At 37.0% G+C, this 23,227-nt stretch overlaps 1 protein-coding gene across 4 annotated transcripts in view; it reads left to right on the forward strand.

The window, feature by feature from the left end:
• Window positions 1–23,227, forward strand: part of kcnab1b (potassium voltage-gated channel subfamily A regulatory beta subunit 1b) — a 53,357-nt gene that overhangs the window by 17,880 nt on the left and 12,250 nt on the right. For all 4 annotated transcript variants that reach the window (XM_079876636.1, XM_079876635.1, XM_079876637.1 and 1 more), the window contains exons 2-8: window positions 2,922–2,965; window positions 8,470–8,507; window positions 11,994–12,073; window positions 12,986–13,030; window positions 13,153–13,197; window positions 13,470–13,513; window positions 16,581–16,667. In XM_079876636.1, coding sequence (XP_079732762.1) covers window positions 12,009–12,073; window positions 12,986–13,030; window positions 13,153–13,197; window positions 13,470–13,513; window positions 16,581–16,667 — 286 coding nt within the window. In that variant the 5' untranslated portion in view covers window positions 2,922–2,965; window positions 8,470–8,507; window positions 11,994–12,008. The remainder of the gene's footprint in view (window positions 1–2,921; window positions 2,966–8,469; window positions 8,508–11,993; window positions 12,074–12,985; window positions 13,031–13,152; window positions 13,198–13,469; window positions 13,514–16,580; window positions 16,668–23,227) is intronic.

Consider the following 23,227-nt stretch of genomic DNA (forward strand, 5'->3'; position numbering starts at 1 on the left):
TACACGCAGTCATGTACATATACAAACAAATGAGACCTGCTTTCCTGTCATGACACATCTGTTCTTCACACACCTTCCTCTGAACATTGTCAGTGAGACGACACATACCGTTTCCATTGGCTTGCTGAGGCATTTCTGAGCTCTTCTGTCATACAGTCTCTCAGTTCTTCAGCTCTCTGACTCCGCTCGCTGTGATGAGGAAGGATCTGTTGACACCCAACAGCATGTGTGTCTGCTATACCCGGAAAAAAGACGCACTCCCCCATCACACGGAGAAAAGGGAGTTTTAAATTATATATGTCTGCAGCTGAGAATGTGCTGTGGTTGTAATGTCACACAAACTAATAATGGCTCGGAAAAAATATAGAGTGGGAGATGATGTTTGGGCGACATGCACCAGCTGCATCAGTGTGAAGGATGAAGCCACCTTTTATAAAGACAACAGATTTGTCTTATTTGAAAAGGCAATACCGGTAATCTGAAAAGCTGACTTGACCTGCAGGAATAAGACAGAGAGATAAACTAGATCATTATCTTATAATTTGGTTTCATTCTTAATTAGATTACTTAAGGATGTTGATATGCAAAAATTTGGAGACAGGTCCGTTTGGAAGGGAAATGTGAACTGTTCGTGCTGCATGGGGTGGTGTGGCGCAATGGATAAGACAAATGCCTTTGGTGTGAGAGACCCAGGTTCGAATCCACTGTGAGACACCAATGTGTCCCTGAGCAAGACACTTAACCCCTAGTTGCTCCAGAGGCGTGCGACCTCTGACATATATAGCAATTGTAAGTCGCTTTGGATAAAAGCGTCAGCTAAATGAATAAATGTAAATGTAAATGTAATGCATTGGTATTCTCATCGTAAACTGAAAAACGGGCTGGGTGTCTGGAAGCCAAAATCAATGTTCTTGGTTTCCCTCCAAATGCATGCTAACTTGCTTTCTGTGAGGCAATGCACAGCTTCACAAATACACAGAAATATTCAAGTACCATGTCTGGTTGTTCCTCCTAAAATAATACCCCAAAATGAAGAAAATCCATCTTGATGGTCTTATTGCGATGCAAAATCCGGTTTTGAGGCTGGCAGGGTTAGATCCAGACATCAGGAGCTGTTGCTCTGGTATTTTTAACTAAAAAAAGAAAATGTGAGTGGTTATGAGTTTGTTGCTCATTCAAAACCCACCACCACGATAAGGTGTTGTGGGTGGTTGTCAGGATGTTTGCTAAGGCGTTCTGAGTGGTTTTTTAGTGCTTTGTTATGTGGTTGCTTGGATTCTCTGGGTGTCTTGTGGTCAATAACAATGACTCAGGTCTCTACTTCAATGCAAGTTTATGGGATTTTTCATCTACCGGTTGAAAATTGTAAGTTCAATCACATAGAAAAGCAATATCACACCTCTCCTCAGCAATCCACATTATTTGAAGTGTCATTTAGTTCTGTAGCACAAACAAATTACATCAAAGTTTATTACTTCAGCGTTTGATTATAGATGGATGGATGGATGGATAGATGGATAGATATATGGATAATGGGATGGATGGATGGATAGAATCTTTTCCTTCAAACAGTAAAAGAAACTGCATGTATTTATCATAATCACAGGATAAAAACAAATGGTTAAGCAATCTGAGGACAGTAACAGTGAACCATATCAAATTGATGTTATTTCATCTGTGACTCAGTCGGGCATTAAGAGGACGCCACATTTCAGAGTTGAGGAAATTTTAATGATAGGGGAGTGGAAATGGATTGCTGAGGTATTACTGTAGATTGAAACCAAGGCCGCTGTTAAAGTCACATTCACACCCTGATGAATAGAGCTGTAGCTAATGTATTTTATATTATAGCTAATAAGATGATCTAAATGGGAGGCTCAAGCCATAAAAAGTGTAGATCCAAGACTTTGAGGCACAAAATACCAGCCAGCCATTTTGTGCGTGTACATTCACGTGTACTTTTTTAAAGGTATTAAAGAGTTTTTGTTCTCTGGTAATAGCTATCTTAAATCACCAAAGTGCTGTAAGAGTCACAGCTGTCTCTGTGAATCAAACATTCAGTTGTCATCTACACTGAGAGAAAATTAAAATGGTTTCCTCTGGGTCTAAAAAGGAGGTTCATTATTCACATGCACTGCCGTCCCAGTGTGGGAGGTCATGAATGGTTTTTTTTGTTGTTTTTTGAAAACCAAATAGCAGATTTTTTTTAAAACAATTAGGACCTTGGTGGCTTTTTAAACGTTTTATTTTCCTTTTGAAATAAAAGTGTTCAGTGTACTATGAAAATATCTGTGCAGAACATTTCAACGTGCATTTATTTATATAACCGTCACAGTTCAATGCTATTGAAGGATGTGTCTGCACTCCAAAGCTCTTCTGAAAGTTTTAAAGTTTTAAAAATATAAATTATAATATTTCAATTAAATAGCTATTTTGAATTATAACTCTGTTAATTTATTTTTTACTGTTATTCCAATTCACAATAACTTTTTTAACTTATTGTGGGTGTGGCCAATTCAAATTCCCACTCATGAATGGAGCCGGATTTTTAATTTCAGAATTTTGCCCATCCCTGTATTGCAATAGTAATAATATTTGCACAAATTCTATTCATATTTTATATTTATGATTATGTAATATTTAGTATTCTGCTCAGAAAGGAAAGCAGATGTTCAGTGGATTTATACTATTCACCAATCACCATCCAAATCAGTAAACTCTAAACTGAAGGAGCGCAATGAGCTTTCCCAAGCCTTATCCAGAAGTTGTTGGTGTTTCTAAGAAGATTTCACATTAATTTAGCACATTTATTTTAAGGAGACACACCCAAAATAAAATAAAATGAAATAAAACAGGCATGTCTGAAGTGAAGACCCTGAAATGCTATGTCCTTGGTAACAGATTTCTCACTTTCTCCACAGGAATCTTGGGAAGTCAGGACTGCGGGTGTCATGCCTTGGACTTGGTGAGCATTTTTTGATTTATAAACCCGCAGCCATAAACCATAAACACCAAAAGGTCACACTGACAATAAGTATCATAGATCTGTGATGCACAAGTGCAGGCAACATTGTGTGTTTGAAGTCACATGATCTTGATAATGTTATCCTCCATCCATTCATATTTAATTTATCATGAATTAAAACACAAGCTCACTAATTGCCTCACACACTCCACACACAGCGGGAGAGTGATGAGTTGACGCTTAATTTATTCTCTTTTTTCTTTTAGTTTACGATTAGATGTTTTCATTCACAAGACTTGTGAATGGAAACATAATGACTGTATAAATCAGTTTTGAGATAAAAACACGCAGTGGCTTATATAGCAGGCGTTTCTAATGCTGCGGGGCTCCAGGAAACCATGCAAGAGATCATGCAGTTTATTCCAATCTGGCCGTTCTATATTTATCACTACAAACTAATGCAAGAAAATTACAGCAGTGTCAGTTCTGGTCTGATGTTCTGCTCTCATTTATAAAATGCAAAAATTTGAATGGTGTATTGAAAATGTTATGTTTCATCTTCAAGAGCAAACATATTTCTCTCGCATGAAAACCACAGGGCATTGAAAACTGAATTGGTTTGGTGTGGACTGAACTAGGATAAGTGAGCTGGATTTTATTGTTGTCATACTAAAGGCTTTCAGAAAGAGCACTGAGGAACAAACAGCTGCTATTCCACCATTAAAAAAAAAAAGCCCTGGGCTTATCTTCACAATCCATTTCCAAATGGTGTCTCTCTTATCTTAGATAAGAATCTTCCTCGGTACGAGTCTTTCCTCCATCCTGCATCTAAATATACACTGCCGTTCAAAAGTTTGAGGTTACTAAGATTTTGAAAAAAGTTTCTTGTGCTCAACAAAGCTGCAACTATTTAATCAATGACACAGTAAAAACAGTAATATTGTGAAATATTATTACAATTTAAAATAAGTATTTTCCATTTTAACATATTTTACAATGTATAATGTATTTCTGTGATGGCAAAGCTGGATTTTCAGCATCATTACTCCAGTCTTCAGTGTCACATGATCCTTCAGAAATCGTTCTAATATTCTGATGTGTTGCTCAAGAAATATTTCTGATTATTATCATTGTTAAATTCATCTTTGATGAAAGTTAAAAAAAAGTAATGTAAACTTAACTGTCACTGTTGCTAAATTTAATGCATCCTTGGTGATAAAAGTATTATTTTCTCTTTTTTTTTTAAATTGCACTGACCCCAAACTTTTGAATGGTAATGTGCAGAAAAAATTACATAAAAAAAAAAAAAAAAAACGAATAAAGTTGTTCCTTCTTGTAAAATTGTACTTATTTAACAACATCCAGGTGTATTGTTAAATATTAATTGTTGACTTTCACTATTATTCGCTAACAGACCAAGTTAACATTGATGAACTTAAAGGGATAGTTCGGCCAAAAATGATATTTAACCCATGATTTACTCACCCTCAAGCCGTTAGAGATGCATATGTCAATCATTTTTCAGACAAACACATTTTCAGTTATTTTAGAAAATGTCTTAGATCTTTCAGTGGTTATAATGTGAAGTTATGGGGTCCTCCTCCTTCAAGTCCCAAAATGTGCATGCATCCTTCACAAAAGTAATCCATCCGGCTCCAGGGGGATAAACGAAGGCCTTCTGAGGGTAATCCGTGCGGTTTTGTCGTAAAAATATACATATTTAAAACTTTATAAATGAAAATATCTTGCTTCCGGCAACGGTCGACGCGCGTTCACGGCAGATGGATGCCGGCGTAGGACGTAGCAGAAGGCCTTCGTTTATCCCCCTGGACCCGGATGGATTACTTTTGTGAAGGATGCATGCACATTTTGGGACTTGAAGGAGGTGGACCCCATAACTTCACATTATAACCACTGAAAGATCTAAGACATTTTCTAAAATAACTGAAAATGTGTTCGTCTGAAAAAAGATTGACATATACATCTCGAACGCCTTGAGGGTGAGTAAATCATGGGTTAAATATCATTTTTGGCCGAACTATCCCTTTAATCAAAATGTTGAACTCTGCTTAAATTTGTTGCATTGAAGTTGCTGTCAGCAGAAATCAACAACTTTTAATGAAAGTGAATAAAATGGATTTGAGTGGCTTTTGGTGTTATTTACATGCACTTTCTGTATTATTTTAATACCTGATTAACTGAGTATACAAATCAGCAAACAGAGCAAACATGCTCACAAAAGCTGTGCTGAATGAAACTTGCAACTTGTTTTGTGAATAAGGCTTTAAACTTCTAAGAGCTTAATTTCACGCCTGCTTATTCACTGATGGTTAGTGATTGAAATGCAGGTTTTGGTGCTGAAATACTTTGCAAAAGTGCTGCAACTCACCCTTCATTGCTTGTAGCTGTTATTTTCCTGAGACGTCCGAGGTCATTGCTTCAGGTCGGACATTGCAAACATTAGCCACTTGGTCAAACGCTGCAAGAGCACTGCAGGCCGATAAGATTTCAGTGCTTCAGACATGCACTTTACTGAATACATGAGGACAGCTTTCAGTGGAAACCACTAAAGCAGCAGTAATTTCTTGTGTAGGCTTGTGTGTGCATATGTGCATGTATAAATGTATGTTCATTCATGTGAGTCAGTAGTGTTTGCTTAAAGACTGATGGAAGCACAACAATTTTTGTAAAAATTTTTGTACAAATAAAATATATATATAGTAAATATCACTCTTGGTACACTTCAATATTTTAGTGAATAAAAGTGTAAAATATAACAGCGTATATTACGTTTTTTCATTTACTAATGTAAATGAATATAAAAAATCTAGTCAGTCAGATCTAATGCAGTAATGTGTGAGGAGATCCAGGATTAGGCGGAAAGATCCTGTATTCCCTTGTTTGTCTCAGTTGATGAGCTGCCGAAGACCCTGGTGCACACCGTTGCTCACAGTAGCTGTACGCACTACGCATAAAGTTATCTGGCAGGATGAGGGCTGTTAGTCATGAACGAAACACAAGAAAGACGCCAAATGCTTCCTATAGCTGCACAGGTGTCACCAAGGGAACGTAACACTCGCAAACGCCCACACTATTTCCTCATTTATCCTACAACCCATGGGCGCTTGATCGCCATGGGAACAGCTGATCAGCCCCGACGGGTTCCCTCACCCTGAAACACAGTCGGGTGTTTCTTCGAATGTCAACTGATCCCAAATATTGAAGCCCAGGACACCAGTGCTTGCTGGAGAGATGCTCATCCCGCAGCGGGGTGAGTTTTAGGGTGATAGTAGGTGATTCTGACAGGGATGTGGGGCAGTGACTGCAGAGTCTTACCCTGACAGCAATGAATCATGGGTGCTTTAGACTGCCAGCAGTGTGAGTCAGGCCAAGAATAACAGAGCCCTCAGGATATCCTGGGACAGATTTTCCCAAGAATCAACCTCATTTTTATCTCTTTAGCTACATGCTGAACTAAAGTATTGAAGCTTTTATTTGTTTATTTTTGATGATTTCAATTTCCCTATCAAATATTCAATATATATATATATATATATATATATATATATATATATATATATATATATATATATATATAAATTAATACTTTGATTTAGAAAGGACGCATTAGATTGATCAGAAGTGACAGGACGCATTAGATTGATCAGAAGTGACAGGACGCATTAGATTGATCAGAAGTGACAGAAAATACATTTAAAATGTAGCACAAGATTTGCTTTTTAAATAAATACAAAGTTCCGTCATGAAACTCTAGATGGCGCAGGCTGATAGGTCCTTAACTCAATTTGGTAGCGATGGCATCATTATCTACATAGCGCAGCTGATAGGTTGCTGTGGCATCAGTGGCCAATGAGCTGCAGCTCAACATTCAAATCCTTGCAGGGTTTGCTGTTAGCAGTCTGCAGCACACTTTCAGAAACCCTCCACCTTCCCCAGCTCCACCTGTGTAGATCCACTATATGAGGGTTATTTCATGTATGTTATATATGTGCAGCAGCTTGTCTTACTTGCTTACAGCAGCATGTCTGTGAATGTATTGGCAGTAGCAAGTCTCTACTTGCTCTACAGCAATGACCATCATCAGCATCAGCTGCAGCAGCGTAGCAGATCTATTCCGCCAAGACCAAATACATTACCACTGCCAGATCCATTACTATGCCAATCTCTCTGAGAGTTGTCATGACAGAAATTCATTAAAAGAAAAATTGTATCATGTTTCCACAAAATATATAGTAACACTGCTGTTTTTAACATTGATAATAAGTTTAATGAGCACCAAATCAGCATATGATTTCTGGAGGATCATGTGACATTGAAGACTGAAATAATGACTGCTGAATATTTAGCTTTGCCATCACAGGAATAAATTACATTTAAAAAATATTAGAAAATAGTACCTTTAAATTGTAATAATATTTATTGATGTAAAAAAACTGCATTAAATTTTTTGGCAGTGAGGTTTAATGTTTCGACTTCCCTGATTTCTTAGGATTATTTATGATATTTTTATATTTTCACAACTGCAAAAGCTAATAACCTTATAAAGAACTGGAAAGTAGTCAAAATTCTTGCTATTTAATAAGATGGTTAAAATACGTACATTTATCTGATGCTCTTCATCCAGAGAGACTTAAAAGACAAATAAATAAATAGTTTTTATAAAAGCTTTCCAAAAAAGAACACCATTATTATGTCATATTGAATGAAATCAATAGGGAAATGTTGATTTGTTTACATCAATATGGAAGTGAAATGTATAGCCTACATCAAGTCCACTGAACAACAATGAAGTTTAAGGAAATGTCACTGGCCTTGTTTTCTTAAATTCATCTTTAACTTGTATTATTACTGTAAAACATTCAGATTCAGGTCTGTGTTTCCTTCTAATATGTTTGAAGGTTTCAGTGACAGGCACCAGACCAAATAAATTAAACTCTGTGTTAAATACATTTACATTTATTCCTTTTGCAGATGCTTTTATACAAAGCGACTTACAAATGAGGAATACAGCAAGCGATTCATCGTGAAAAGGCAAACAAGAAGAAGAGTAGAGAAGAAGTGCTCAAAATACAAAGTTTCAGACATTGCTTAGAGTAGCATAAACTAGAAAAGAGAAGGATTAAAGGAAAGTGAAAGATAGATTTTTTTTTTAATGATGAGGTTAAGTGCTCACTGAAAAGATAATGAGTTTTCAGCTGTCTTTTGAATGTTGTCAGGGATTCTGCATTCTGGATGAAGTCGGAGAGATCATTCCAGCAAGGAACAGTGAACGAAAATGTTCTGGAGAGTGATTTTGTGCCTCTCTGTGATGGTACCACGAGCCATCGCTCATTTACCGATCGTAGGCCTCTGGTAGGGATGTGGATGAACGACGGCATCACAGAGAGGCACAAAATCACTAATAATAATAAACTAACTCACTGGATAACTCTGACTCACACTCCCTCCCTCTCTTTCTTTCAATTTCTTTCTCTCTTTCTCAGGCACATGGGTGACATTCGGGGGGCAGATTTCAGATGAGGTGAGCATTTCAATTTTTATATTTTTATATTCATAACCAGAAAGTAAACTTAATTTTTTTTCCAATACATTTTCAACAGCAATTAATCTATAGATTAAACACTATATTTACTCTTAATAAATAATTTTGTAACCTAATATAATAGGGGGCTGAATCATCTGTTTTCACCCATAATTCCCACTTCTAAATCCACTTTAGCCATAAGCACAAATTGGGTAGAGTTAGCCGAGATAAGCATGTTTTGTGTTGACAGTCTTGGCAGAGAGGAAGGCTCGTAGACACATCATGCTGTGGTCTTCCTCATTATTCAAACAATAACATCATTCTGCCAGTGTTCCTTTCTGACACTCACCCAAGGCAAATGCACATAAATACTAGCGGTTCATAATAAAAGTCCCTTTGGCAACAACTTCCACGACAAGCCTGTCTCTCCCCAGAGGCGGAGTCTCCTCTTTTGTCCAGTCATCCCTCTTGTCCAATCAAATTATGCTAGATGCGGATGTCCCAGTTCGGTCCCCTTCTCCACATGTCATAAGTCATCTCATCAGCAGTTGAACAGACGGTTTTCCCTTATCGGCCTGCTAATATACAACTACGCTGACAGAACGGATCACTGTCACTCATCCTGGCTGACAGCTCTCCATCGAAGACAGCGAGAGAGAGAGAGAGAGAGACTGATGGATTGTAGAGGTTTTAACCACCATTTCAACTGTTCTTTCATCAGAAGATCAAACTCTGACATGAAGATCATTGTATCATTGCAGCAGTTACACAAGAAAAACAGATGCTCTGGTCCAAAACCTATTAAATGGGCGGTCACACTTCACATTTTGTTCCATTGACTTCCATTCATACACATGCAAATGCATCAGATCGGAAACGCAAGCTCATGCAAAAAGTTTTGCATTTCACTTTGTTCCGAAGTTCAAGTTTGGTGAACACTGAACTGCGAATGACCAGTAGAAGATCGATATGTCATTGCATGACCACTTGGCTGAATAAAAAGAACCCGTATTTTTGCAGTAAAGTCGAGTAGATTGTATATTTTTTTCATTTTGATTGTATTACTATTTGTTATGTTGAATTCATGTTTATAAAAAAAGATGCTGCAGAGTGTGACGTCGTATCACGACAGTGTCCATTGAAATTCCTTGTGCTCAATGTCTAGTGTGACCGCGACTTAACTGGCTGTTCACGCAAAAAACTTGTGCTAGACGGATGTCTTTGACCGTTGCGTTCGCATCTTGCGTGTTGTTCAGCGTCTCACCGATGACGCAGTGTTCTAAAAACTCGGTTCTCAAGTTAAAAGAAGTTTAACTTTTAAAAAATGCATCTCAAGACTTTGCGTTTTTCACATTCCACTGCCCGCATCTCACTTTAAAAACAAAACAAAAAACAAAAGGCCTCAAGACACATTTTTTTAATCTGACTTATTTTAATATGAACACTACACCCGGCGCAATGCAGCACCAGGCGCGACACAAGTGTTTTTTGCCAGTTTCAGCCCGACGCAGTTATCATTTTCACGTCCTGCGCCATGTTGTTAGCAAATGCATTTGCGGCCATCTGTTTTTCAATGGCGTGCTGGCCTGAAAACGAGGTGTGTTCATGCGCATTGTTGGCACATTGCTATTTTGAGGCAACTGAAATAGACTACGCCAACTGAAACCTGGACTAAAGGCGCAATATTTTTTTTGTTATTTAAAGGGCACATTGTGCCTCACATAATATGAGCCTATAGGCGGGTGCACAACACACGTACACTGCTTAGCGCAGCAGCACACAAACATGCCAAATATTACAAATAAAAGGATTACAATGTAAAAGATTATTATTGTGTACATAAAGATATGATGGAATCCGTCTTGTCCTGTTGATGGTCTGCTAGCGCACTTTAACCTCGCGCAAGAGCAGATCCGTTTCCTCTCTGGGGAAGCGTTCAGTCTTTCCGCTTGCAAATTCCGCCATGCAAATAGCAATCCGCCATGGCGCGAGTGCAACTGGCTTTTAAAGGGAATGGAAGATGAGACTCTGATTGTTTTTTTGCACGTTACGCCCAAAGCGACCATTTTAGACCATGCATCCGGTGCTCCGACCATTTTTCCCATCGTTAAACTAGCAAAAGTGGATTCGGACATGCACTATGTGCACTTGCGCCGTGCACTTTAGACCATGAGCTTAGATAGTTAAAATAGGGCTCAATGTCTTGTCTAAGATGCTGCAAATGACACTAGCACAATGGTCAAAGACATCCATCTAGTGCATGTTTACATTAAAAAAAACATGAAAAAGTAGCGCAGTGAAGTGCAAAAACACAACGCAGGGAAGTGGAATGGAAAAAAAACCCACTTTTTAAAAAAAAGTTGATTTTAAAACTTATCTTAACTTGAGCACTGTATTTTTAGAACACCATGTCTAATGCACAACGTTAGAGCTGAGACTTTTTTTAAATTTTATCTTATATTAACTTGAGTATTGTGTAGAATGCTGTGCCATGTACAAGACGCTGCAAAAGATGCAAGCTCTTTTGTCAAACGCGTCCATCTAGCACCTGTTTACATAGAACAACAATGAAAAAACAGTGCAATGGATGCAATGCAATGCAATCGCAGTCGTTTCAAATTAGTAATGATGACTTGTGTCTAATAGCTTGTGCTTTGAAATCTTGAAGATAGTTGTGACATGGCAGTTTATCACACCCTACGTCACGACTAGCTGTTGTCTTACTATTTATAAAATGAGCACAATTTTTTAAAGGATGCATTTACAGTACCAAGCATCCATGCATAATAATAATCTTGTGTTAATATGCACATGAATGCCACTTTGTTCATCTGCCTGAAAATCTGTCCGTAAAGACATGCATTATTTTTTCAGCATTATGTGACAAACATCTGTGAATGAAAACACTGTCAGATGCTGTTAATTCTAGTGCAATATCACATATTCCTATATACATAGTGACAAGCAGGCATTAAATGCCAGGATGGAGGCAAGTGCTTGGAAGGGAGGGGTTGAAAAATAACAGTGCTCGATGAAATCAGACAAATAGGAACATCTTTCACGGACAGAGCAAGCTATTGCATTTTGATGAAAGATTACAAAGATAAATGGTTTTCTTTTGAATAACATGCATTTTGTGATCCTGTTCTGCCCCTCTCTCTCCATCATTGCCTATCCTAACTGCACTGTCCATATGAATAAAAGTGGCAAAGATATTCTACATAGGTTTAACACAATATGTAAAAAAAAAAAAAAAAAATCAGCTCAGCCTTGAATTCGGTTAAGTATGGGGGACATGAATGTTATAAAAGTGCTTCACATAGCAGTGAGTCATGTGAAGAGGATTAAGCAATGCAGTTTTCAGAAAGGTGAGCGTTCAATTATCTGTTTCACACACTTCTAAGCTCTCTGCATTGATGATTGACAGCTGAGTGCTTTCTGAGTGATATACCGTGTGTGTGTGTGTGTGTGTGTGTTTTGCAGGTGGCAGAGCAGCTGATGACTATAGCCTATGAAAACGGGGTCAACCTCTTTGACACTGCAGAGGTCTACTCAGCTGGGAAGTGAGTTTGGCCTTTGACTTACAGCAAAATGAGTGGCTGAATTCATCTGGACACCTTTATTACCTTTTCAACCATCTAACTATTCTAAATATTGCATACTATAAAGCCTATTTAATGGATAGTATGGGAATTGGGATTCAGCAGATATAATAGTCCAGCCTGTAAACTTCATATCCAAACTTCCATCTTGCCAGCAGTTTTATCTAAACCTGTTAGAAGATGCAGAAGGGAATTCACTATGATTGAAATTCACCCACTGATAGCATCATTTCTGTACATATTGCCTGCATCGATGCTTTGATGCTTTTGCATCAAATTCACTAAAGGAATTAAGCATTCAGGCTGTGACGCAAACAGCCACAAATTTAGTATTGAATGCAATTTACATGGGGCACTTCTGAGTGCTAAGTAGTGCAGGATACAACAAACTAGGAACCATATCTGTACAGTGTCACTCCACCACTGTGATCAGGCAACTACATTGGCTATATTTAAAATGGCAAAAGTCTGGATATGTGCCTGGTTGTAATGCTTTAGAGCATCATTTGATAAATTACTGTTGCCATAATCACTGTAAAAGTACACTTACATAAAAGTACACTTACATTAATTTTGAATAAGCTTTAAATTTCCTCCAGATTTCCGCGGACAGTAACCATAGCTCAACGTTAACTGTGTGTCAGGCAAATAGCGCTGACGTTTGTGAAAGATGCAAATTCTATAATGAAACTGCATACAAAGGAGGTGTGTTTGCCCTGAAAAGAATGACAGTAAAGTGAATTCACTAAACAAAAATGGCCTTTTTTTCATAAAAAAAAAAAGCTTTACAAATCCATCAATAAAATCTTTTTTTTTTTTCTTCTTCTATTTAAATATTATTTCAAAGTACTCAAAATGTGTCTTTCTTCACAGGGCTGAAATAATCCTAGGAAACATTATCAAGAAGAAGTGTTGGAGGTATTTATCTTAGTTTTCTCATTTTATTTATTTAAGGGAGATCCCACTGATCAATTTCATTGAGAAATGTATAAAACATAATCACTTCACACATAATCCATAATCTGTCTGTGTGTGTACAGGAGATCCAGTCTGGTCATCACTACTAAACTGTACTGGGGAGGAAAGTAAGTATTAGTGGAGTGAATACATCTATCTATCTATCTATCTATCTATCTATCTATCTATCTATCTATCTATCTATCTATCTATCTATCTATCTATCTGTCTATCTGTCTATCTGTCTGTCTGTCTGTCTGTCTGTCTACTCTATTTTATTAGTAATAACTATACTCTTATTTTCTCCTTAAAATTTAGGCATTTGTCTTTCTTTCTTTCTTTCTTTCTTTCTTTCTTTCTTTCTTTCTTTCTTTCTTTCTATCTTTCTTTCTTTCTCTAGGGCAGAGACAGAGCGTGGGCTCTCGAGGAAGCACATTATTGAAGGTAGATATTCTTTTTTCTTCTAATCCCCCTGTTGTTTGTAATTGACCTTGAACCTTTTTTCTTCTTTTCTTTCTCATTGCCTCCTCCTTTATTGATTTTTTTTTCTCCTTCGCTGCAGTGTGTGGCCTTGTTCCTAATAAAAGCTCATCACCCACACCAACATTCATTCTTAAACAGTGCGAGATTCTCTCTCTCTCTCTCTCTCTCTCTCTCTCTCTCTCTCTCTCTCTCTCTCTAATTCTCTCTCGCTGAATCTTTCTTGATAAATGCCTATACAGAGAGCACATGCAAACCAAGGTAATGATTCAAATACATTATGTATACAGAGAAACCATTCGCCTTCTACTTTTATTACACTTCCAAATATAATTTTCATAATCATATGATTGTCCTGTTTTCTAGTAAAATGTCTAAACTGTAATCTTTAAAACAAGTTTTATGTTTGTTTATGTTTTTCATACCCTCCCCCCACCGCCAAATTGTGCATCTCAAGTACATTTATCTTGGTTTAAATATATTTAGATATTTCTTCAGGAAACAATACCAAAAGGCTGAATAAAACGAAAAATTATAATTGAATTTTATTTTTATTGATCACATACAGATATAGCTGCAATTTGTTACTTTTTTAAAACCTTTTAAGGCTTTTCATTTATTTTGTAATTTAATTTTACCATAGGCCTATTTATGTGGTATTCTCATAATCGACAGCATGTAATTATGTGAAGTGTTTGAGATCGTAAGCTTTATTTGAGTGCCTGATTAAGAGTGGAAATCTACATGGAATAATATTCTGATTTATCTCTGCTCTATTACTGTATTCCTATGAGACGGAGGCGGACCACTGATTTTATGAGACTTTAATATCTATAATGTCATTTCTGTATCACTTTCAGATTGAGAAAACTCACTGTTTGTATTTCATGAAACTATTTGAATCGTACGCATACTTCGCTCATCCCCAGTTATTTTTATCACTCTAGCTTGTGTGTAGTTTTCCTGGCTCGCTTCTCTCTCTCTCTCGTCCTCGTTAGCTCGTGTTTGTTTGACATTGTTTGTGGGCTAGAAAGGAACGTCTGTTTATCCTTTAAAAAGCTCCCCGCTAAGAATATCTCCTCCACAAACCCAGAGAATTGTGACTGATTATAGCCGTGGCGGATGCGAGGGCGCACTCGGTGAGCAAGGGGCAGATTAATGAGTCTGAGATTGGCTGGATTACAGTGTTTTTATGATGAATGAGTGTGCGGTTTATCCGTCAGATTAATTTCAGTATGGCAGAGTAATCACGTCAGCGTCTGATCACCTGAAAGCTCTCTGACTTTGTTTCAACACACCTGGTGTTTGCTCTCTCTCTTTCTCTCTCAGCCAAGATTTATTGGCATGACTGTAAAGCATCACAGTTTTGCCAATGCAAACAGTACTTACACATAGGTGTATAAAATAAGAAAATCTTATTTAAAAGAAAAGCTCAAATGGAACTAAGCATAAATGTGTTCGGAGGTGGAGTGACTCCAAAAAGTATTTGGACACTTAAACAGCGCTCAAAAAAGCTTGAATGCCATAGCATTAAATGTCAAACCAAGCTGCATTTATTTAAAGAAAAACAGTTCAAGAACACTTTTCATGCAAAACATTTCACAGAGCGGATGTTTGTGAGGTTCTAAATGGAAAAACAAGAGATATAAGATGTTTTTTTGTAAAGAAATTAATAATAAAATTATCAAAAGGAACAGTAAGGACATTTATAATGTTACAAAAGATTTCTATATCAAATAAATACTGTTCTTTTTGACTCTTTATTCATTAAAGAATCCGAAGAAGAAGAAAAAATTTGAATATTTTTAAAAGTAAAAAATGTTTAGCAAAAAATGTTATTATGTATAGTAATGATGTAATGATGCTGAAAAATAAGAAATAAATAAATTGCATTTAAATATAAAATATACATTAGAAAAGAAAACAGTTATTTTAAATTGTAATACTATTTCACAATTTTGCTGTTTTTTCTGAGTTTATCAAATAAATGCAGCCTAAGTAAGCATTAGAGACTTGTGTCAAAAACATAAAGAAATCTTACTGACCCCAAACTTTTGGTAATGGCAATGTACTTAATTGTCTATAGTGTTATATGACATTAATATTAAGTGTGCCCAATGTGTATTTTTGGGGGCCACTGGTCTATAAATAGGAATGAAACGATATATTTTGGTCGATATGATTGAATTATGATCATTATTTTTGTGTTCCCGAATTTTATACCAATAAATATGCAATATTTTTATGACTGATAACTAAGATAATGCCCAATATTATACATCTGTTAGTTCAAAACACTGTTCAAAGTTACAGTAGCTCCTTTCATCTTGACAAGCTTCCAAGTTTGAAATAAGCCCTGGTATTATTTACTTCAGATATCACCCTTGTCAGAATAATCTCGATCATTTTAAACCTAATATTGGACGATACCAAAATGGTCACTGATATAACCCTAGTCTATAAATATACACAAACAAACATATTACTGACAGTGCATAATGTATGTTATATGCTGTTCCTCAGTCTTTGTTCTCTGTCTCTCTCTGTTTCTGAATAAGACAAGGAAAGTGACAGTCGGACTGAATCATTCATCCTTTCAAAGTCCTTTGACAACTACATAAGTTTTTGTCTTCATTTTTTATCTTTCCTATTTTATAGAATAGTTTTCACTGTACTTACCCTAATGTTGCTCCGAATCTTTTTTTTTCCTTCACAAAACACAAAAGAATATATTAAGCGGAATGTTTATGCTTTTTGAGCTTCAAAAATGACAAAACGCCTCATAAAAGTTTTATGAATGTGGTCCACAAAACTCAGGCATTATCCCAAGTGTTCTGAAGCAATAGTTTTGTGTGAGGGAGAGACCAAAATTGAAGTAATTTTTTGATGAATGTCTTTCCTGACGAACACTGAATGTTCCTCAGACCACCTTATATCGGTTTTGGGTGCAGTTTGATTTCACAAATCAAACTCTCACTTCAACAAAGCATTCAAATTCTCTTACGCATTCTCTCTCTCTTTCTCTCTCTAGGTCTGAAGGGTTCTTTGCAGCGGTTACAGCTGGAATATGTGGATGTGGTTTTTGCCAATCGCCCTGACAGCAACTCACCTATGGAGGGTAAGTGAGGCTTGGGCCTCAAAGTCACTACACAGATGCTTCTAGTTTTGCTAGCTCACTTTTGTGCATCATTGCATTCTTAAATATGTTAGAGGCAATTCAGAAAGCAATGTATTTGGCGTTGTCGCAAGAGCAGCTATTGAGGGCATTAGCATAAACTGTCGGCAGGTTTTCTCTTTAGTCATGGTGGAGTAACAGTTTAAAAAGTCTTGCTGAGCAAGTTAGATAAAGTTGATTTAAATAAATATATATATATTTAAATATATAGTTACCTAAATAAAAACATGGCATAGACTTTTGAAGATAACTCTAGCGCCACCTTGAGGTTTTGCTAGAACACTGTTTTAAAGGTGCCATTGCATGGATTATTTTATTATTTTAGAATGTTTCCTGGGGTGCCCTTATAATGTTAGTATGTTTTTTAGATTATTATAATTTAGAAATAAAAGGCATTTTTCCAAGCCTGATTTTAGCCTCTGATTTGAACGCTCTGTTTGAAGGGGCGTGTCTGTGTGAGACTTCAGTGTAAACTCCCTCTGCTGTGATTGGCTGCTGTGAGACTTCAGTGTAAACGCCCACTGCTGTGATTGGCTGCTGTGAGACTTCAGTGTAAGCCTGTTGATCACGTGAATGAAGATCTTATCATTGCAACGCAGTTTCTGCACTCTCACTAATGATTTCACCAATGCAAACATGATGTACGTACAGTAAGAGCTTCGTTGTGCAGTGTAACAGCGTCATTGATTTCATAACGAGTTTTGGCAAGTGTTCAGAACTTCAGATAAACTCGCGCTGTGTGATTGACAGCTTGGGCGACTGGAAAGGGATTGTTCTTTGATAGCTATCTGTATATTAATCACAGTTTAAGTAAGATTATTTTCATCCTACTAAGAGAAACGACGTGAAGTTGATCGTTTAGTCACTGGCTTGATTTACTGATGCATAAACAGTATTGAACGACTTTGAGAGAAAGATTATCTGTCTGAACTTGAACAATTACACATCAGACATTCACATAACTCACTGGTTCTTCAGAGGCTCGGATGAAGGAACTAAAAAAATACCTTTGTGTTAATTTGTACATCCAAACACTGAGCAACTGCCATGCTTCGCTCGTTTGCAAGCCATGATGTCTCTCGAAGAAAAATGATTCGGACGATGATTCGGCTGCGCAGTTCCGCCTGGCCTTGAACATGGGCTGGCATATGCAAATTTTTGGAGGCGTACATATTAATGATCCCGACTCTTGCAGTCGGTGTTATGTGGAGATTCGCCTATTTTTCAGGGGTGTTTTTCAAAAACGAGATTTAAATAAGAAGGAGAAAACTATGGTGTTTGAGACTCACTGTATGTCATGTCCATGTACTGAACTCTTGTTATTTAACTATGCCAAGATAAATTCAATTTCAAATTCTAGGGCACCTTTAAGGTGCAGTAAACAAATTTCTGAGAAACAAATTGATATTTGAAATCAACCCAAACAAACACACCCCTTGCTTCATTGATCTGCCCTCAAAATGCATGAACATGCAATACACAAGTGGATGTCTCTTTACCATAGATGAAGCGAAGCAAAATAATGCTTTGTGAAAAATAAAGCGATGATGAAGAACAAACGACAAGGAAAAACAAAAAAATTTACTTACAGTACACTAGAGTATACAAGCAAGTGTCGGTTGTTAGTCGGCAACAGCACAGCATTTCCAAACAAACAATGACACTCAAAACTGTCCAGTTACTATAGTTAACATTACAACAACATCATATCTTGGTTCTGTGAAAAAACAGTACCAATGTTACTCACGTATGGAGCAGAAACAGAAACCTTGCCATCTGATTTCAGGCCTTCCCGCTTCGGTCTCTCCAGTGCTGGCAAGCTTTTCTAATATTAATGCGGGTCATAAAGCTCTTGCCTGATCATAACCCTTCTTTTTCCAGTGATATTCCTCTTTTGTGATGTCTCTCATCCTTCTCTCTTTCATCCTCACTCTCTCTCCTCCTCCATCACGAGTGGACACGCCCCTTACTGCTGATTGGCTACAAGTGTGTTGTGCTGCTCAGTCTGATCCAAAGCGTTTCTCAGAAATTGCTTACTGCACCTTAAAGTGCACACTACCGTTCAATAGTTTGGAGTCAGAAAAGAAGTCTCTTATTCTCACCAAGGCTACATTTATTTAATCAAAAATACAGTAAAAACAGTAGGCCAATATTGTGAAATATTAAAACAATTGTTTTCTATGTATTTTATTCCTATGATTGCAAAGCTGAATTTTCAGCATCATTACATTATCTATCGTTCTTGGTGTGAACCGGCCTTTACTTTGTGAGTTGGTTGTGTGTATGTGTGTGTGTGTGTGTATGCTTGTTTATATGATTTATGAGGACACAAATTTGTATAATAATATAATAACATATTACACTGGTATTACAGCGTAAATGTGGTTTATGAGGACATTTCCTGAGTCCTCGTAATTAAAATAGCTTAAAAATTACATACTAAAAAACATTTTACTAAAAATGTAAAAATACAGAAAGTTTTCTGTGATGGGTAGGCTTAGCAGAAGGGTTAGAAAATGAAGGCAATAGAGTTTGTACAGTATAAAAACCATTACGCCTATGGAATGTCCTCATAATGATAGGTGCACCGTGTGTGTGTGTGTAAAACAGGATATAGGATGCTATTTCCATACATCTCATGGGGCCGTTTTTTCCATGCTGTTATCATAATCACAGCCTAACCAATCTCTCACTCTCTTTCAATTTCTGTGGCACTGCAGTGCTTAGGAAGTCTGCTTCTGACACACTCTCTCCATCATCAAATATGTCTTTCTTTCTTTGACTCTCTCTCTCTCTCTCTCTAGAGGGATTATATGAGTTGCCCATGGGGTACATAGTGTATTTTTAAGCTGCTATTTCCCTACTGTCTCCAAACTCTAAACTTTTCTTCTCACATTTGTACACATACATGCACATAATCATGTTTACTTACAATCTAATGAGAACATAGCACTTTGAATTGCTTTTATGTGAGGCTTTTTACAATTTTAGAAATAAAAAACATCATTTTATTTTTATTTATTTTGTCAGATTTAGCTAACTTCTGCAGACAAATTTGTTAGTAAACGCACGCACACCTGATTTCTGCCATTGGACTGCTTTAGGATTTTTACTGTCTGCATGAGCGAGTCTTATCAACACGTAAACACATTTTACATCAGGGTTTCAAGCCAGAAAAGTACTGCATAGACTTCCTACAGTGTGAGGATAATCTCAAGAGGACTCTCCATACATATCAGAGCTTTAGAGGCACTGCTGCGCTTTGCTGTGGGGAAAAGCAGAAGGTCTATCAAAGAAAAATGTTTAATCATCATTCTACCATCAAGACTGGAATGATTTTGATCCAAATTGATGTGCAGTCTGTTCTTGGCACATACAGTTGAATCCTCGTGGGAAGAAAAAAGGGTATTTTAATAAAAGAACATTTTGGAACTGAACTGAGCACAAATTTGACTACCAATGGTCTCCCTGGAGAGTTGTTAAAGTGTTTGCCACATGTTGTTACAAAGCTTTGTGAGAAAGATCATCAATGTGATGCTAGAGCAGATATATTGGTATACTGTACGTATATGGGCTTCAAGGAATGTTAAAACACACACACATACATACATACAGATGAGGTCATCAAGATTTAATTTTAATGTTATTAAATATTATATAATTTTGGTGCTCTATAGACTTTAGTTTTCAGTGCATTAGTGTCAATGGGATTTGTGTTTGCTTTTTACAAACTAGAGGAAACAATTATTTTCTGTAATAATTAAAAAAATATGTAATGGATGCTGTTGATAGAGCATAACTTGTATTGAAGCACTGTTGGATACCACACATGCAAACACACACAGTCCTCTGTGCATTTAAAGATCTCTTTAAACTAAACGAATACAGCATTACAATGCATGTAATGCACAATGCAGCATCTATAATGCACTCACGGTCTGTAATATCTGTTGCCTTTTTTATAAACACCAAACACACATCTGTGTTTATGAGTGTTCATCTGATATTGTAGGCTAAGCACCAACTGGCTGTTTCAACAAACCTCAAATTACCTGTTTGTGCTTGAGTTGTCCACATCAGTCTACTGTAGAGATATTAAAGCCACAAATCAAATTCATACAGCACTGCCACTGTCTCTCTGTCACACACACACACACACACACACACACACAAATCGAATCAAGGCATATGATTAGGCATAATTCTCTTGCTGTTTAGCGCACTCACAGTACATCTTGTCCTGGTGCATTCTGGGTCATGTCGAACTTTTTCTGAGATTGTTCAAATAAAGTTCAAAGTGCTAATGATGTTGATGTTATCAAAGTAATTAATCAGTAAAGTACACACACACACACACACACACACACACACACACACACACATACACACACACACACACACACGTTATGTCAAATAAATGCTGTTCTGTTTAACTTCCTATTCATCAAATTAGTTAAATTAAAGTTAAATTAAGAAAACAGTTATTTTAAATTGTAATCATATTTCAGCAACACTTAACAACAAGGTTTCACGATTTAACAACTTTACTTAAGAACTAAGAATGAACAATACTTCTACTGCATTTATTACAAATGAATAATAATAATAATGTAAGGCCGTCTATAGGTCCAATGACAGTTTCCGATAAGCGGGTGAAGGTTTACTTGCGTGTTACTGTCTTTTCAGCATGGCAAAATAATTTAATTCCAATTAAGCTCCGACTCCATATTATCACCATCTCGAATTTAGGTTAGAATGCCAATAAGTTATTGGTCATTTATATAATAGTTTAGCAGCACATTTGATTATTCTATTTAACTCTTTACTCTTATTATCCTCGTTCATTCGGGTGCCAAAGTCACACAGGGTCCTCACACCGTCCGTTCATATATGTGGGCCCACGATCACAAACTCATCAGTTTCGGGTCACTAAACAGAGGTAATTTGGCTAATATCTTAGACGGTCGCATTCACATAATCATTTCAGAGTAAGTCATAAAATACAAATGTAAACAATTTGTTATGTCAGATTAGCCTGGCAAGCCAGACCTACATCAAGATGTTAGGTCTGGCAACTCACCATTGGCACGGCTCAATCCGAGGGGCGGGTTAAACGGTTGTCTTTCAAATTCCCTCTGCACGCAATAGGACAGCGCTTCAACCAACCAGAGCGTTTTCCCACCAGCGGAGCTAGTTGATAGATTAAACTTTTGCCGTATCTGGTCGGCAAAACTACGAACACATCTTCCTTTTTTAAGATTGACTTAAGTGCCGTTCTTTGTTCTTTTCTCAAAGAACAGCTTAACTCCAAGTCCTCCAAAGTCGCAGACAAAGCCGATTCGAAAGACCGCCAGCAGCAGCAGCTCTTCTTTGTTTTCAAGTAGCAGGGAACTGTCGCAACTCTGTCGTCATTATGTTAAGCCCGCCCCATCTACTCTATACACGATGTGATTGCCCTGACTAGAGTTTGGTTTTTCCAGCTCGAAAGTCAACGGAGAGTTGCTAGACTACACTGGCTGCAAAATAAATTTTGCTGCCGCTGGGGTGCGTCTAGATTTCGGCTAATGTCAGATAAATGTATCATGCCAATTACATAATAAGTTCAAAGATAATCAATACAATAACATCAAATGCTCAGAGAGAGTAAAAGATGTACCTGACTCAAGGAAATTCATAATGCTGAGTGTCTGAAAGGCACTCAGCATTACGGGTGGATCTCATCACAAATCGCCCGAGCCTCTTGAGACATCTCTTTATATACTCAGACCAAGAAAGAAACCTAAACATATGCTAACAATGGGAATTTGCATTAATCATGGTCTCCAGAGTTTACACCTTTTGAGCATAGGATGCTATTTGCATGAAAGATCCACCCTCCTCTGTAAACAAGATATATCTAAACTCTTAAAAACTTGATACCTTTTGGTTTACTTCTTTGGGGATGAGACCTTTGTACCAGTTGCACTGAGACATTTCAAATGATACCAGACATGTACCCGGCAAGCAATTTTGCGTTTAAAAGATGTCTAATAGCCGTCCAAACACAGCCTAGATGTCTAGGCTAAAACCAGGCAAAATTTTTGTCAGTGAAAATGTAATAGACGTCTAAATCATGGCCCAAGAATAGACTAGTCATCAATTAGATAGTGTTGTATGATAATTGTTCACATTAAACAATATAGATGTTTGGGTGAATTTCAGGGGATCTCAGCATGAGAGAGAGACGAGATGGGGAAGGGAGAGAATTGTAAATTAGGAGGTGATCAACTCAAGTGTGATCATGTCTTGAATGGGGATGTTAATATAGCAAGAGAGTTCAGATGTTGATTTCCTTTTTTTTTCTCAGAAAGTTGCCCTCTCTTCCAGTTTTTCCAGTCTTACATTTACATCTACATTAAAGTCATTTAGCAGATGCTTTTGTCCAAAGCGACTTACAATTTAGGACTAAATTAAGCGAGTCAATGTGAACAGGCAAAAACAACACAAGAAGTGCTTAAAATACG

The sequence above is a fragment of the Squalius cephalus genome (genome assembly GCF_949319135.1).
Source record: "Squalius cephalus genome assembly, chromosome: 7".
In the NCBI taxonomy this organism is placed as follows: Eukaryota; Metazoa; Chordata; class Actinopteri; order Cypriniformes; family Leuciscidae; genus Squalius; species Squalius cephalus.